Here is a 15,638-nt window from a genome sequence, read left to right on the forward strand (position 1 = left end):
TGTTCACTTCCCTTTATAATTGGATGCTTAGACCCTCTAAATGAGAATACACAATTATCGATCACAAAATATGCATGTTCTTTTAAAAATTACATTAAATAACTATCGAAGCACGAATCTGATAGAATATCTAATGAAAACTGATGTTGGTGTGGGAGTGTCGGTGTCCGGGTCTCGATTTTTTATTTGAAGTCACTCCTATACAGTTTCGTTTGATTTATTTTTGCTCAAAGTGTTAATATTTATGGTAGCCAAAATTGTGAGAACAAACACGAAGGAAATAATATTCACATCGAATCTACAAAGACACAAGACTCTTAAATTAAACTCGTTTTGAATGGATGAAAAATGTACTTAAAAAGAAATCAAAGTATATAATATGGTATACAAGAAAAATCAAGGGCCTATATAAACCATTATAATCCATTATAATCCATTACACAGATTATAAACTATTGGTGGGGGCTATTATTTTGAATGATCTTAATCAGTACCTCTTTTATTGCGCTTCCAGTTTAACTGCAGAATCAAGCGCATCAATGGTATTATTTTGCTGGCTCCACAGCTGCGCATATCTTCCTGCCTTTGACAAGAGAACTTCATGGGGTCCTTGTTCAACCACCTTCCCGTTCTCTAAAACTATAATCTGCAGATTACAGAGAGTTTTCACTAATAAGGGATTGCCAACAAATTCGTATAATTTTGGCTAATGAAGGATTTGTAACAAATAATGCTGTATTCGTTGGGGTTGAGAAGTCTTGTCACAATCGCACTTTGATGGCAGCGGACTTGCGATTGTGCGACACTCACTTCTTAACAACAAGTGAGTTAAACCTATTCGTTCTTGCGTCGCCTATGACCAAACGACGTAAGCTCGAGCCTTTGGCCCCGATTCAGGAAGAAAGTTTTAGAAAATGGGGGCAGAGAGATTTCGAAAGAGAATTTTGAAAGCAAGATTTGAGAAATTGAAATTGGTATTATATGGGAATGTAAGCAAAAGACAACAACAACGGCTTATTGCATACATATAACTATCGGGTAGGGAGAAGTTGACAAGGTTGACGTTACTTTCCAAAGGCTTAAAAAAGTTTTAAGAACTTGAAAAACCGTTCCAATCAGGCTCCAAAAATGAGAAGAAGTTAGATTTTCGGTTGAGAGGAATGGAAGTTCAACAGTTCTGCAGATTCCATATGCAATTGTTCAAGAGGAAATTGCGTTAAACAAATGCAACTACTAACCTCATCACACTGCATGGCAGTAGTAAGCCTATGAGCAATGAAGATCGAGGTTCTATTATTTGCAAGCGACTTCAACGCATTCAAAATTTCAGCCTCCGTTGTGCTGTCGAGTGCACTAGTAGCCTCATCACATAGCCTGAGAATAAAAGGTTGACATTACATGTTACAAATATTAAGGAAAGGAGACATATTACATGTTACAAATATAAAGCTGATGTGGAACCTATTTTTATTAAAAAAAAATTTTTTTTTGCTGTCGCCGTCTCAGTCAAGGCCGACTGGCGAGGGCAACCCCTCTGCCATTAATGGTGAAAGAAGAGATGGAAGGGGGAGAGAAAGAAAAGAAAAAAGATAAGATAAATGTTTTATTTTAATAACTAAAATTTAATAAAAATAGGTGTCACGTCAGCTTTCATATAGAAATTAACGGAAAAACTGACAAAGGGACCAAAATGTAACTAGATGCAAACATCATAGATAAAATTGATGAGTTTGAAAACTCCGGGACCCAAATATAAGCTAACCTAAACCTTAGAGACCAGAGACCAAAAGTGTAATATTTCCTATAACCAATAAACATCTTACAAAATCACTTTGTAATAAAAGTATAACTAAGACCCACAAAGAAAAAAAAAACAGCATGCTTTCAGCAAAAACAGTACGTGCAGCTACTTCATTTCACTAGTATATATTTTTTTCCCCTTAAGACGGTATATAAAACCATTTAATGAAAGGAGAAATAGTTTTTTTAATTAGTTGCAGATTAGCACAAAAAGGAAAGAAGAATGGATCCCTACAGAATAGAAGGTGCTTTCAAGAATGCTCGAGCTAAAGCCACTCTTTGCTTCTCGCCACCACTTAACTGCAGAGACATCACAACCAATAAAAGATCAGGAACTGTGTGAAAGCATTAATCAGAAGGAAAAAAGAGGGTTGGGAGCTCTTGAGCTGGCCAAAATGTTACGGATGGAACATTCTACACTTGAAGAAAAATTTTAGTAAAGATTTTTTTGTTTACTATGAAGCATGCATACGAGACACGACAAGACACAGATATGACAACACGTCAATTTCTTAAAAAGTAAGACATGGACATGTTGGGAACATGTTTTTTTTATTAATATAAAATATGTCTATATTTACTTCTTTATAGATAGAGCATGTAAATTTAACATAAAAATAACATAGACTTCACCAAAACATTCGAAGTTAAGTCCAACTAATAATATTTGAAATCTTCAAAGATAAAAAGATTAGTTCAGTATGACTAGAGGGTGAAGATGTTATCCCTAATACTTTAGGATTCATCAATATATAAGGATTCAATCTATAAGAGAATTTCAATTTTTTTCCTAATTTTTAGGTATAAATATTTCCTAGAGTCGTGCACAAGCCGTGTTTTCTAGCCATATCAGAGTCATGTTCGAAACTGGAAAAGAAATATTCTTTCATATACGTTTTTTAACGTGTCAGACACATGTTTTAAGTGTATCCGGATGTAGACACTTTTGTGCTTCATAGTTTGTTTAGTTTATAACAGCATGCAACCATATACATCTGTGAAATGCACATATTTAAAGCAAGAGAAAATCCAGTTAACATTAAAAAATTCAGTGCTCTTCTGGTGCCGAAGGGTGCATAGATACTACCCATTAAAATACAAGAATGCAATACATTCTGTATTTGTCAACAGCAATAAGATCTCACCTTAAGCCCCCTTTCACCCACAACTGTAGAATATTTGTCAGGAAAGTTCATGATAGTATCATGAATAGCAGCACGTTGAGCTGCATCATAAACCTGAGGGGAAAAGCTATAAGAAAAGTGTCTAACAGGTGAGAATAAGAAAATGTCATACAACTTCAGGATATACCTCCTCCTCGGTAGCTGAAAGACGACCATAATGAATGTTATGGAAAATTGTATCATTGAAAAGGACCTGTGGAGATATGCAAATCTTATAGGTTGTAGAGTAAAATTAATCATTGTAAAACGAATGTGACAATTTTTTAGCTTACCAGATCTTGTGGCACAACACCAACAAATTTCCGTAAGCTATCAAGAGTCACATCCCTTACATCTTGACCATCTATTTTAATCTGGAAAGACATGTTAGAAGAGGAGATCAATGCCATTTACCAGCTGACACCACCATAATCCAAAAACACAAACTGTAATTATCAAAACATAACAAATAGCAGAACATGAATCCCATCGCAGGGGTGCATAATGTTAGAGACAACCAACAGAAAATAAAGATTCGCGTTCATTGAATCAGGCTCTAAGCCACTGAAGCACTTGAGATGATGCGACCTAATATTGGTAACAAATTTACGGTTCATTGAAGTAAATGAGAAATTCTTATTCTCCTCAGAACTTCAGAAGTAAATCAAGCACCAATGATTCTCCAAACAATATATTCAGTTGTTATTAGAAACTCTTCTTCAAAATGTGTAACTCTTGCGCTGCACATTTATTATTTTGTGAATAATAATAATAATGTCATAGAAAAATCATCACTTATTATTCATAACAACGTGCATTTCAGTTACATACAGCACTATCTCGTTCTTCTTTTTTTTTTTTTTTTTTTTTTTTTTTAAATAACTTGAAAGGCTTTCCTTCCAAGCTCCAATATGCACAAACAATATGAAGCACGGGATGGATTTGTACATTAACCAATAATAAAATAATTTTGTACAGTGGAGTCAATGCATGAACCAGAATAGTTCATATTTTATCTAAGAATGCTATAAAACTCCTTTGAGTTGTAAACAAACCTAATGTCATTCCAATATCTTAAAACATAGGATGAAGGCTCTTACACTTCCTGAATGGATGTCAAAGAATCTGAAGAGCAAGCGAAGAATAGTTGACTTGCCTGTATGGAGATACCAATTTAACTACATCAATGACGCTGCAAGCATTAAGTAAAAAAAGTTATATATCAGATTTAAATTTGGTTATTAAACACGTATGGAATTTTTTTTTATAAAATATGGCCTTAGGAGAATTGGAGCCTATCTTTTAAAGGTCAGAATGCATAATGCCACATCTTTAAAGAAGGTAAACTATTCACCGTTATCATAGACAGCCACCTTTTTTTAATATGTAATAAAATTGACAAAAAGCTAATGGGGTTACAAAAGTCCATCCCATTTAGTATAAATATCACTAAAAGAATAGTTCCAAAAGAAATTCCAAGTTCGCACCCAGTCGCTGCCATTTACAAAATAAGATCATATAATTGTGAGTCATTTCTCTCCTTTTTCATTGAAGTTCTATTATTTCTCTCTACCCATGTGATCCATAGGAAGCTTCTGATCCTCTTCATCCATTTGGAATTCACCTGCTAAAAAGTATGAGCCACCGGCCCACCATCATAGTATGTTGGCTGATGAATATGTTTTTGCATGGGGTGGTCCAACCGAAGGCCTGGAGGAGGGCATCCCAAAAAAACAGTGGCAACAAATATGTGCTCACTGTTTCACTATTCCACTTGAAAAGAAGCAAACTATGGGCAAGAGCAGTGGAAGAGAACCTTTTTTCTTTTCCATGTAATCCATATTATTAACTTTTCCCAGAACCACTTCCCAAAGGAAGATTTTAACTCTTCTGAGATATTCACCCTTCCCGATCACGTGGATGAGGTTTTGGTGGATGGCGGGGTTTTTGGTAGCCAAAAAATGGTGGAGAGATTTGAGGAAAAGTTACATGTTGGGTCAAGGGGCCAACTGACCTCCAAGGGTCTGTACAAGGTCTAAGCCTAATCCCCTCAATTTCGCTGGTCAGAATTAGCCAATCTTCCGATTAGTCTTTTATTTCCCTTCTAAACAAGAGATTCCGTGAGCCTGTGATGCTATCCCAAAGGGCTGCTACTGTTTTATTTGCATCATTGGAGAAAATAAGAAACCAAGGCCATACATTAGCCACTAAAGCCTAGGAAAGAGAACAAAGGATTTCTCCTTTTTTACTAAACCATACTATTGATGTAACATGAGAGAAGGAACGTCTCTTTCTTAGTATACTTTCCTTTCCAAAACAATTGCTAAGGGGAGGAGGAGCTTGCTCAGCCAAAATGGTTCTTACCTATTTATGGCCGAAATTGACTGATTTGTTCTCTATTTAAAAAAGAGTATTAAAGTTATTTATTTACAAAAATAAAATAAAATAAAAAAAGAAGAAGAACCCAACTCTGGTTTGGGCAGGAGGGAACTATACAAATCACTTTTTCAAAATTCCAAACTCTTGAGGAATTCCTTCCACTTTGGCCATTGATCATGTTCAGTGCATCATACTTTACACCTAACCGTTTCAAAGCATGCCTAGAGCAATTCATTGATGAAATGAAACCAAAATTCTTGGTCGAGAACAACAGAAAATGTCAATATATGGAATTGGCACACCCAGAGGGGAAGTGGGAAGAGAACATTGAAGATAAAAAATAGAAACTCATAAGCTGCACCATATTAGAGAAGGAAATGTCAACAACAAGCAAATGTTCTTAAACAATAATCTAGCAGCATGTAGGGGTAAATAAAACCCAAAAATAGTATTCTTTACCGCTGCCACTGGTACCAACAATTGCCACACTCTTTCCAGCCGGTACAACAAATGATACCCCATTGAGAATCTTTCTTTCGGTCAGATAACTGAAGGTAATAATCTCTAGAATGAATTAAAAAGGAAAAGGCAATAATCTCTTGAAAAAATTAATAAAATTAACCTAAGAGATAATTCAATTCCATCATATGCAAATGTAAAATGACTAAAAATCAGACTTAACAGCATCCAATTATGAACTATGTGAGGAAAAAAACTACGGAAGGTCAGGAGTGTGAATGAAAGGAATGAGCATACGAATCTAATGTCACCAACATAAATGATCATAAAAAGAATATATATAAATAAAAAAAAATAAAAATAAAATAAAAAAACTTCATCTACAAGAATAAAGTCAGAACTTGAATAGAAAACAGATTGACAACATCAAAATTACAATTTAGATGAGACAGAAATTATCAAAGTGCAAGAGTGTAAATCAAAAGAACTAGCATATGAATCTAATGTGCCACTCTATGGCATCGATCATTATATAAAGAAAAAGAAAAGACATCTTAATTAACATAAATAAATTCAAACGTAACAAATTTGCATGTGTGAATTGCATAATTGAATCAAAAAAAAGAAAAGGAAAAAAAAATGCAAAATCAAGGTAATTCCAGTGAGGGTACTCTTCATAAAAAGACAGCGGAGTAAATGCAGAATTAATATTAGCTTAAATTAAACAATCTACAAACTTAATTGCTTCAACACCTGAAATGTACGTTATCAAACTCGATGCTACCCCCATCCAACTTTAAAGGCTTCACATTGTCCTTATCTCTCACATCAGCTCGTTCCTATAGTGAAAAATAAAACTAAAGGTGTTAATTCCAAACAAAATGCAGATAGACGACTTTAGACACCCAAGATGGTAATGCAGGACATCTTGTTGTTTGATGTTTAGTACCTCCAGCAATTGAAACATCGATTTCATATCAACAAGGCTCTGAATGGTCTCCCGATAAACACTACCAAGGAAATTAAGAGGAAGAGATAACTGAAAAAGTAGACCATTCACCATAACCTGTTCAAAGAATATCATAATTACACGGTTAACTATATGTTCAAAGTATATTAATTAAAAGAGGATTAGATTGTAGATAATACCAGATCACCAACTGTCATATTGCCATTCAAAACTCCATGTGAACACAGCACCATAGCAGTTGATAGCGCTGTGCTAAATATTACATTTTGACCAAAGTTTAAGAAGGCCAGACTGCGCTGTGTTGTCAGAGCAGCATCCTCATACTCTTAAGAATAAGAATCACAAACAGCATTAGCATTCAACGCCAGTTGGGAACCAAAAGAAATATCAAGCTCCATTGGCCTACATTAAAGTTGACATCTTATCTTTCCATCCCTTTTTGTGCTTAGGTTTTTAAAATTGGGTGGTCTTTTTTTCTTATTTACTAAAAACAAAATGAGTATTTTGTTTGACAGAGGCATTTCATGTCACTTCCCTAATACATGCTTGAGCTGTATTTTTGAGGTGTGCTTCGAATAATTCCTTCTGCTGTTACAAGTACACTGGTATCTTCACCTATTAACATTCTCAAACACAGAACTCAAGCAGGGGATTGAGGAGAACGGAAATTAATACAAAGTACAAACGAAGTCTACATCTATGGTTGAGGCTACTTCATTTTTCATACTGTAATAAATATTGAGTAAACATGGTAACGTGCACATAAATATCACATGATGTAGTGATCTTTATAACCACATTTTTGGCAAGCGCTTTCTCATTTTTTCCCAAACCATTTTAGTAAAAAACCACTATAAGCTACTGTAGGAATATTAGAGTAAGACTTACTCTTGAGATACTCATCATACTTATTGGCTTCAAAGGCTTCATTATTGAAGTATTTAACAGTCTGCAAAAGTTCATTTAGTAAGGGAAAGGAGCAGCAGAAGAATGGAAACTGAGTTATTGATGAACAAGTAAAAAGAAACCATGTCAGGAACATCGTGGGCAGACCTCATAATTAATAAGTGAATCAATTGCCCTGGTGTTTGCATCATTATCAGCTTTATTCATGGCCTTCCTAAACTTAGTTCTCCACTGAAAATACATAAAAGAGACGAGAGAGAATAAGTGCATTCAAAAGACAATATATCCAAACGTCAAAAACCCATTAAACTATTTGGTGGTAGTGGCAAAAGAACATAAATTCAAATGGAAATGAAAACTTAAAATGTTATGAGATCAACAAACAGGAAAAGTAAACATAAACTCAAGATCATATCTCCAACAAATACAGCAACTAGGTATAGAATTGGCGGTAGTAAGGAACCTGAGTCACAGTCAACGTAAAAATGACATATGCTATCACTGATAGTGAAGTGATAAATGCGAATGGAGCTCCAAATTTATAGGCCAGAATACCCGACACCATGGATATCTGATAGAACAGAAGTTCAAGTTAAAACCGGATAACAGTGATGAAACAAAATTCCCATCCCCATGAAACATTATGTGAATCAAGAAGAGAGATAACCAGACAGAAATCAAGACATCAACAAATGGATTCTCAAGTAGTTCCAAAGGTTGGAGTTCCAAAGTGCACGGATCCATGTAAGAGAGCTATAAAATCCTACCTCTAAGATGGTGGGTACAACATTGAAAACCATCGATGAAAGAATAAAATTTATTGCACGGCTACCGCGATCAATAGTTCTACTTAAGGCACCTGTTTCACGGCTACAAATAAAGCGAAAAGGACAAAAGATTATCACGGAAGTTACACTCCAAAAGGAAAAATAAATTAAAACTTGCTGACATCACAATTCATGATTCAGGCATGATCATACGAGACAAGTTGTCAACCCAGTATGAATGAAACAGAGATGAAAGAGTAACACTACTTCTTGCACTTTTCAGATTCACTGGAAGCAACATCATCCTGACAACTTCACTCCAATAACATTAAAGTTAATTCTGTACCATATTTGCAGTCAATTAAGAGGTATTACGACTGAAAATTGGGCTAATTGGCTTTTCTCTCCGTCATAGTTTTCAATAAATCAGACAAGTAACCTAGGGTCTATTTGGTATGAAATTTGAAATTCATTGCTTGTTTTCAGATAGATTCAATGAGTATCCATTTGGCATATTTGTTTCTAAAAACTATTTTTGGATTATGTGATCCAATAGTAAAATTTTGAAAACAACATTTTTATGATTTTTCTCCATCCCGATTTTTAAATTTGAAATTTTAAAATGCAGAATTACACTAAAAAAAAAGAAAAAAGGAGAGAGAGAACGCAATGTGTTCCTGCCAATCTTAACTAGGTCATTTTTCTAGAATGTATTGATTCCTACACAAATAACCAGTATCTCCAGCAACATATCTTCCCCAAATTTCTCCATCCTTGTAAACAGCCGTCCTAGAAGTAAAATCTTAGCTACAAGGGGTGTTCGACAAGGGGATCCATTATCTTCCCTTTTTATTCATCATGATTATGGACACCCTAGCCATACGCTAACTAAAGCAGAAGGTAACATCAAGCGCTTCCGGGTTGGTTAAGGCAATTTTAGTGTTAAACACATCCCTTGCTGACGACAAGATTCTTTTCTCCAAATTCGATGATGAGCTATCCCTCAAGCACCTTCTCAATGTGAATGAGGCATTCAAGAAGGTTTCTGGACACAACATCAACCTCTATAAGTCCGAGATCATCAGTATTAATGTCAATTCACACTTATTGAGAAATCGGCTGTTTAATACAATTGTAAATTGGGGAATTGGCCTAACACGTATTTGGGACTCCATTTATGTGGTGCACCTAGAACTCTCTTTTTGGTCCCTGCAATTGAGAAAATTGAAAGAAGACTTATAACATGGAACTCCACATTCACGTCCAAAGGGGGAAGAAGGCTCACACTTACCCAGGCCACCTTAACAAACCTTCCAACCTACTATATTTGTATATTCAGCTTGTCAAACAGGGTGGCCCTAGAAGGAAATATTATTCAGAAATTTCCTTTGGAAAGGGGGCTTAAACACAAACGGCCAGCATCTTGTGAGATGGCCAAATGTACTATACCCGTTGGAACAAGGGGGTCGTGGTCTCCATCCATTAAGGACAAAAAACAAAGCTATTCTTGCGAAGTGGGTTGAGATGCTTTATGGAGGAAGCTTACAATAGCCAAATATGGTTCATCAACTTTTTCAAATTGGCCTTCCATGGCCACAGACGAAGGCCAAGGAAAAACATTATCAAGCATCAAGACTTCATTACTAACGGAATCCATCGTCAAGTTTGAGATAGAGTATCCACTTTATTTTGGATCGATACTTGGATATCTAGGCCTCCTTTAGCCACTCGGTATCCCCTTCTTTACAGACTATCCCACTGTAATGAAGCATCAATCAAAGAAGTCTAGAATAATAATTGCAGTTTCTGTGATCTCAGGCTTCGAAGGAAATTGAAGGATGTTGAAGCCTCGGAATAGACGGATCTTAGCATGGACCTTGCCTCACTTTTCCCTTCATGGAGATGGCCATATAGTCCAAATGGACACTTTTCAACCAAATCACTATTAGCTGACATGGGTGACCTCACAAATCTTTTGAAGACATCTTTGGCTGAAGGTATTTGGAAAGATAAATACCCAAAAAACAAAATCCTATGGGAATTGCACATAGAGCTATCAATACAAAAGAATTTTTATATGTTCTTCCATTGTTCATTTGCTAGGAAGTTCTGGAATAGAATTTGTGCTGCTTTTGGGTGGTCTCTGGTTTTCACTGAAGATGTGAAGGATCTTCTTAACATTGTTTTGTTGGGCCATCCCTTCAAGAATGCTAAGGCAATACTGTGGCTGCATGTTACTCGTGCTTGCTTTTGGATTCGTTGGAAAGAGAGAAACCAAAGAGTTTTTATATACAAATAAAAGCCTTTCGATGTGTTCTTTGATCTCGTTATTTATTATGATATCCCTTGGTGTAAAAGTTAAACATACGCTTCCTTTATGACCAATTAGGAATGCTTTTTATAATCACCATGGATTTTATATCCTTTTTGTAATTTCATACCTCAATGAAATTGTTTCTTATCCAAAAAAATAATAATAATCAGAATGACTCGCCAATAACATAAGATTTTAAAGTTTTAAAAAGTATAAATGTACGTGAGTATGTATGCATACATAAAATGATTACCTAAGATGATACTGGAGGTCAAGGTCATGCAAGTGTGAAAAAACCTGCAAATTTTAAGAAGACAATCAAGCATAAGCATCATGGTAAATTAGAATTTAAGATCTCAAAAAAAGAATCCCCATCTTTAAAAAAAGATAGAAAGAAAAAAAATAAGTTAGATATGGTCAAATTGAGAGTATGATCATCGACTAGAGGTCAGAGGTTCAAATTCTCCGTCCTTACTTGTTGAACTAAAAAAAAGAGTAGAATTTCGAAAGTTCGGAAAACCATCTGTACAATTTGGCTTGCGGCAACAGAAAAGGCTTTTCCGGACATACCTTTCGGGATACAGATCGAATTGTCCTTAATGCAACCTTAGAGAAAACAGCAGTCCGCAGCTCTATAATAACATGAGGAATCGCATTACAACAGTAGAAAATAGTTGATAAATTGTAAATAAACAATAATATATTTCTAAGCTATGAGGTAGAAGTAGCATGCGGAAAACGTAGAACGAGTATAAGCAATTACATCATGTCTAGTACCGTTGAAAGCAGATGCCCCAGACCGGGCAATGCCATAACCAACTAAAACCGAAGCTGGTGTCGCAAAAAGAGTTAACATGGTGGAATTGGCGGCAGTAAAGGACGCAAGAGCAGCTGCATTCCCTGAAGCAGTGGTCAACCAGTCAACAGCTAGCTTGAAGAGAAACGGTACCTGAACGTTCAAAATCTACAAGGAAAAAAGAGCGAAAATGAAACACTGGAGAAGAGAGCAGAGAAACATGGGTACTATGCGTGATGATTGATTTAAATAATCAGACCTTAGCCCCGACCAAGAAACCCAAAGCCATTATGACCCTGAAACGGAACTCGGAGTTATCTTTCATCCACAAGTAACTAGCAAGAGTACGCAAAATCTTCGTATCAGCAACTTGGGACTCCGATCCTTTACCAACAGGCTTAATACCTTGGCCCCCGGGAGATGCTGCATCACTGCCATTTGCAGAAGCGGTTGAGAACACTAGTCGCCCATTTAACATCGAGCCCTGCGTTGAATTGTATAAAACCATGGAAATGGAGGAGAAATTAACACTCAACTTCAAGATACATTACAATTCAATAACAAAATACATAATCCACCAAAAAACTAACAGATTGAGATCCTCTCGTCGAGGAGGAAGAAGAAGGATCAGGCAAGAATGCATGGACACGACTCGGCGGTTTGGAATTCGGTCTGGATGTACTAAAACTACGAGAATTGCGGCCTTGAATGTACAGAATACGATCGTCATGTGTCCTGATGAAGTTGCCGCCAAAGCTCGGATGTCGATCGGAGATGCTTCCAAGTATACCAGTTGAAAGACGACTGTAATTACGATTGCAATAGATTAAGAACGAAGCTCCACCTTTAGGAGACATAAAATGTCGGCCATTAGACTGAATCAGCTCGGTCGCTCCGAGACACCGACACGCAGCCAACATTCTTCTTCTTGTTCTTCAATTCCTCAATTCCTCAGTATTCCGATTACCAGAACAGAAGTGTAGTTCCCTAATCCCAAGCTCAGGGCCCAATAATCTTGAATGGACGATTCAGTCAACCCAACGGAAATTACTCAAGCACGTTCCATAAATTAACAGGATATCCGAAACCCTAAATCGTGCGCGCAATTTATAACAAGTAGATGGAGAAGAGTAAACTTTGCCGCGCCATCTAACCTCTTGTTCCCGGTCTGGGAAATTGTCTCTTTATTTATTTTTTATTTTTTTCTTATATATATATATAATTAAATCGAAAACCGGATTAAACTATTTAAAATTGTATTTAATTCTCTTAGTTTATATAAACATTAGAACAATCTAAGCTTTGAAATATTATATCACAATTCTTAATTTTTGCATCAAAATATATTTTTTTTTAAAAAAAATTTCGCATTAATTCATACCTTGTTATTTCATAAAAATTAACGATATAAATTAACAACACTTAAATAAGTGAGCTTGCGATTACTATTTCTCGTAATTGATTAAATTATGCTTTGATAGAATGCTTCAATTATGCATTAGAGTGTTAGTTTAGACGATTAGCACGTAAGCTGTAATGAAAAACAGACTAATAAAATCTTCTTAAACCTCTATGATAGAATAAGTTAGTTGTCGTCCTTAAGAAGACCGATCATTTTTTTCGTGATAAGATTTCAACGCACAAACTTGCTAAACCATTAAAGAAAATAGACATAAAAAGACATTCGAACTACGTCCATCGTCGAAAGATATCGAGCCTCTCAAATACAATTAGATTACCAAAAAAAAAACTACCTTCAACTCCAAATGTTCTGTGAAATCCTCACACAATCAAAATTCATTCTTGATTAGAAAGGGTAAACAAAAAAAGGGCGTACTAAAGAAACGAAGCTACATACACAGCTTATACTTTTGCTTCTGCTTTTGCGACTGGCGGCAAGAAACCCTCCCACCATCCATATTCATACTTGGAATAGGGAGCCACCCACTTTTCAGGCTTCTCAAACTCGAGGTTGGTGGGCGTAGAAGCCAATGCTTCTTCTAAGCTATTGGCTTCGTAACTTTCGGCCAAAACTCGGTCCAGTCTCAGCTTCATGAACCTGCCCATATCAACAAGAAAAGGGGACCAAAATGGGCAGTCAACCAAACACGTTGTTGGAGTACATGACAGAATGTTCGAGTTTTGAGGTCCTTTTACAATGGCTGCAACCATTTCCATATCCCTTTTCCTATTGTAACTCTAAGCACACCATTAAATAAAAGCTACGAGCATATGAAGAATCTGTTCTGCCTCAGATGATCAATTTTTCTATGGTATGATATCCTATTATCAATGAGCTGCAAGAACTAAATGTACCAATGCAAGTGATGTAAACGGGACTTATTTGTTATGCCCGCATTCGTGAGGTTGTAAGAGTCGGGTCCTCACCCTTTATTTGATAGGCTAAACTATATATATACTCTCGACTTTGCCATTTATTTGAAAAGTACATCTAAGTCACCCTGTAATGTTCTAAGCCCACTGCAAGTAGATATTGTCTATTTTGGGCTTTTCTCTCTCGACTTCCCTACAAGGTTTTTAAAACGTGTATGTTAGGAGAGGTTTCCACACCCTTAAAAGAATGTTTTGTTCTCCTCTCCAATCGATTTGGGATCTCACACACCTCCACACATTCGTAAGGTTGTAAGTGTCGAGTCCTCACCCTTTATTTAATAGGCTAAATTATATAAAAAAGATACTATTGAAGTTTACCTTGGTTCAAAAAGTACCCCTAGGTCACCGTCACACTATTCTAGATCTCAGCTTTATTCGAAATTCAAGCGATTTCTACTACAAAGATAGTTTCAAAACACTTGTAAAAGATTAAGGGTAATGTTGCATCTTTTGAAAGTTCTAAAGAATTTCTACTATAGTTTTGAAAGTGTATAAAAAAGTAAGAGCAATATTCCAAGTATTTTGAAACAAATGACACTGTGAAGGGATATTTTTATGATTCAACCTATGTAATGTCATAAAGAAAAACCAAGTATGCAAAATAAGAACAGGTAGCTTACGTAATCCAGGTACTGTTGGTTGAAACAAGAGCAACTGCAGGTCTCTGCAATCTCTTTGTGATATTAGGAAACTTGTCCAAGAACTTAGGCTCAATGACCAGCCAAAAATCCTGCTCCTTGTTACGCTCGCCATAGTTCCGAAGCCGCTCGAACAGAAGTTCTTTGAAATGCTCCTCCTCATCGAGCATGAACTTCGCATTTGCAACTAGAAAATAATACTTGTTCGATTCTTCCTGCATTGGAAAGATCATAGAACCAGTGAATTTGGCTACTACAATCCCAAATTTCCAGAACGAGCTAGGGCAAACACACGGCGGACATCAAGCAAGACGAATTAGGATCAAATCCGCGGTTTAATGTAAACGTCTCGACATCGACAATACATACAATTTCCCTAGATTTCCATGGATATCAACAATTTTAAAAATCGAACCCGTAATAATCGATTAATTTATACCTAGATAAGAACAATAACGCGTATCGTCGGAGTTTAGAAATTGAAGGAAAGAGAAATGCGGAAAAATCTCAGAAGCTAACGATTACCTTGTCCGCCGAATCGGAGGACACGATTTGATCGGAGTTAACGGCGGTGATTGCTGTGTTGAACCGCAAAGAAAGAGAGGAACCTCGATGAGACGAGAAGAAAGCGCTGGAACCAGAAGCAGAAGCCAATCCCAAAGGCAATGAAAACGTTCGGCAGTGGTTGTGGAGACCAATTTTGGAGCTCGCAAGAGATTTCACGGCAGCACACTGCGTTGGAGTAGCCATGGCGGCTGAAGATGAGCCCATTACTAGATTCACCGTGCCTAACATTTGGCGTTCTTCTTCTTCTCCTTCTTCTTCTTCTTCTTGTGATTGTGAAGGTAATTGCAGAAATTGAGCAGAGCAAACAATGGAAGTAATGGCCAACAAAATGAATCAGCAAAATCTACAAACAGAGGACGGAACCTTATCTAGTTATCTATTACAATGTCAAGTTACCATCTTGCCCACTCTACTCCACCCGAGTTACACGCAAAATTGTTTTATTCATTTTTTATTAACCTAAAATTGTAATTTTACCGACAGGA

At 36.3% G+C, this 15,638-nt stretch overlaps 2 protein-coding genes across 2 annotated transcripts; both read right to left on the reverse strand.

Annotated features, from left to right (window-relative positions):
* Positions 1-299: 299 nt before the first annotated feature.
* ABCB25 (ABC transporter of the mitochondrion 3) lies at positions 300-12,727 on the reverse strand. Its single transcript, XM_023656767.2, has 20 exons — positions 12,145-12,727; positions 11,814-12,038; positions 11,536-11,722; positions 11,329-11,390; positions 11,012-11,055; positions 8,445-8,547; positions 8,141-8,248; positions 7,825-7,908; positions 7,660-7,720; positions 6,951-7,096; positions 6,751-6,867; positions 6,555-6,640; positions 5,802-5,890; positions 4,064-4,119; positions 3,257-3,337; positions 3,112-3,177; positions 2,946-3,038; positions 2,036-2,100; positions 1,239-1,374; positions 300-646 (listed from the first exon to the last, which is right to left on the reverse strand). The coding sequence occupies exons 1-20, from the start codon at positions 12,472-12,474 to the stop codon at positions 500-502; spliced, it is 2,286 nt and encodes a 761-aa protein (XP_023512535.2). The 5' UTR covers positions 12,475-12,727; the 3' UTR covers positions 300-499.
* A 538-nt stretch (positions 12,728-13,265) lies between these two features.
* Positions 13,266-15,475, reverse strand: LOC111777251 (protein YCF54, chloroplastic). The gene is made up of 3 exons (XM_087118522.1): positions 15,112-15,475; positions 14,569-14,801; positions 13,266-13,613 (listed from the first exon to the last, which is right to left on the reverse strand). Exons 1-3 carry the CDS (start codon positions 15,379-15,381, stop codon positions 13,418-13,420), a joined length of 699 nt encoding a protein of 232 aa, XP_086974648.1. The 5' UTR covers positions 15,382-15,475; the 3' UTR covers positions 13,266-13,417.
* Positions 15,476-15,638: the final 163 nt, after the last annotated feature.

This window comes from Cucurbita pepo, chromosome 16 (assembly GCF_057944985.1).
Source record: "Cucurbita pepo subsp. pepo isolate OVF chromosome 16, ASM5794498v1, whole genome shotgun sequence".
NCBI classification, from domain to species: domain Eukaryota; kingdom Viridiplantae; phylum Streptophyta; class Magnoliopsida; order Cucurbitales; family Cucurbitaceae; genus Cucurbita; species Cucurbita pepo.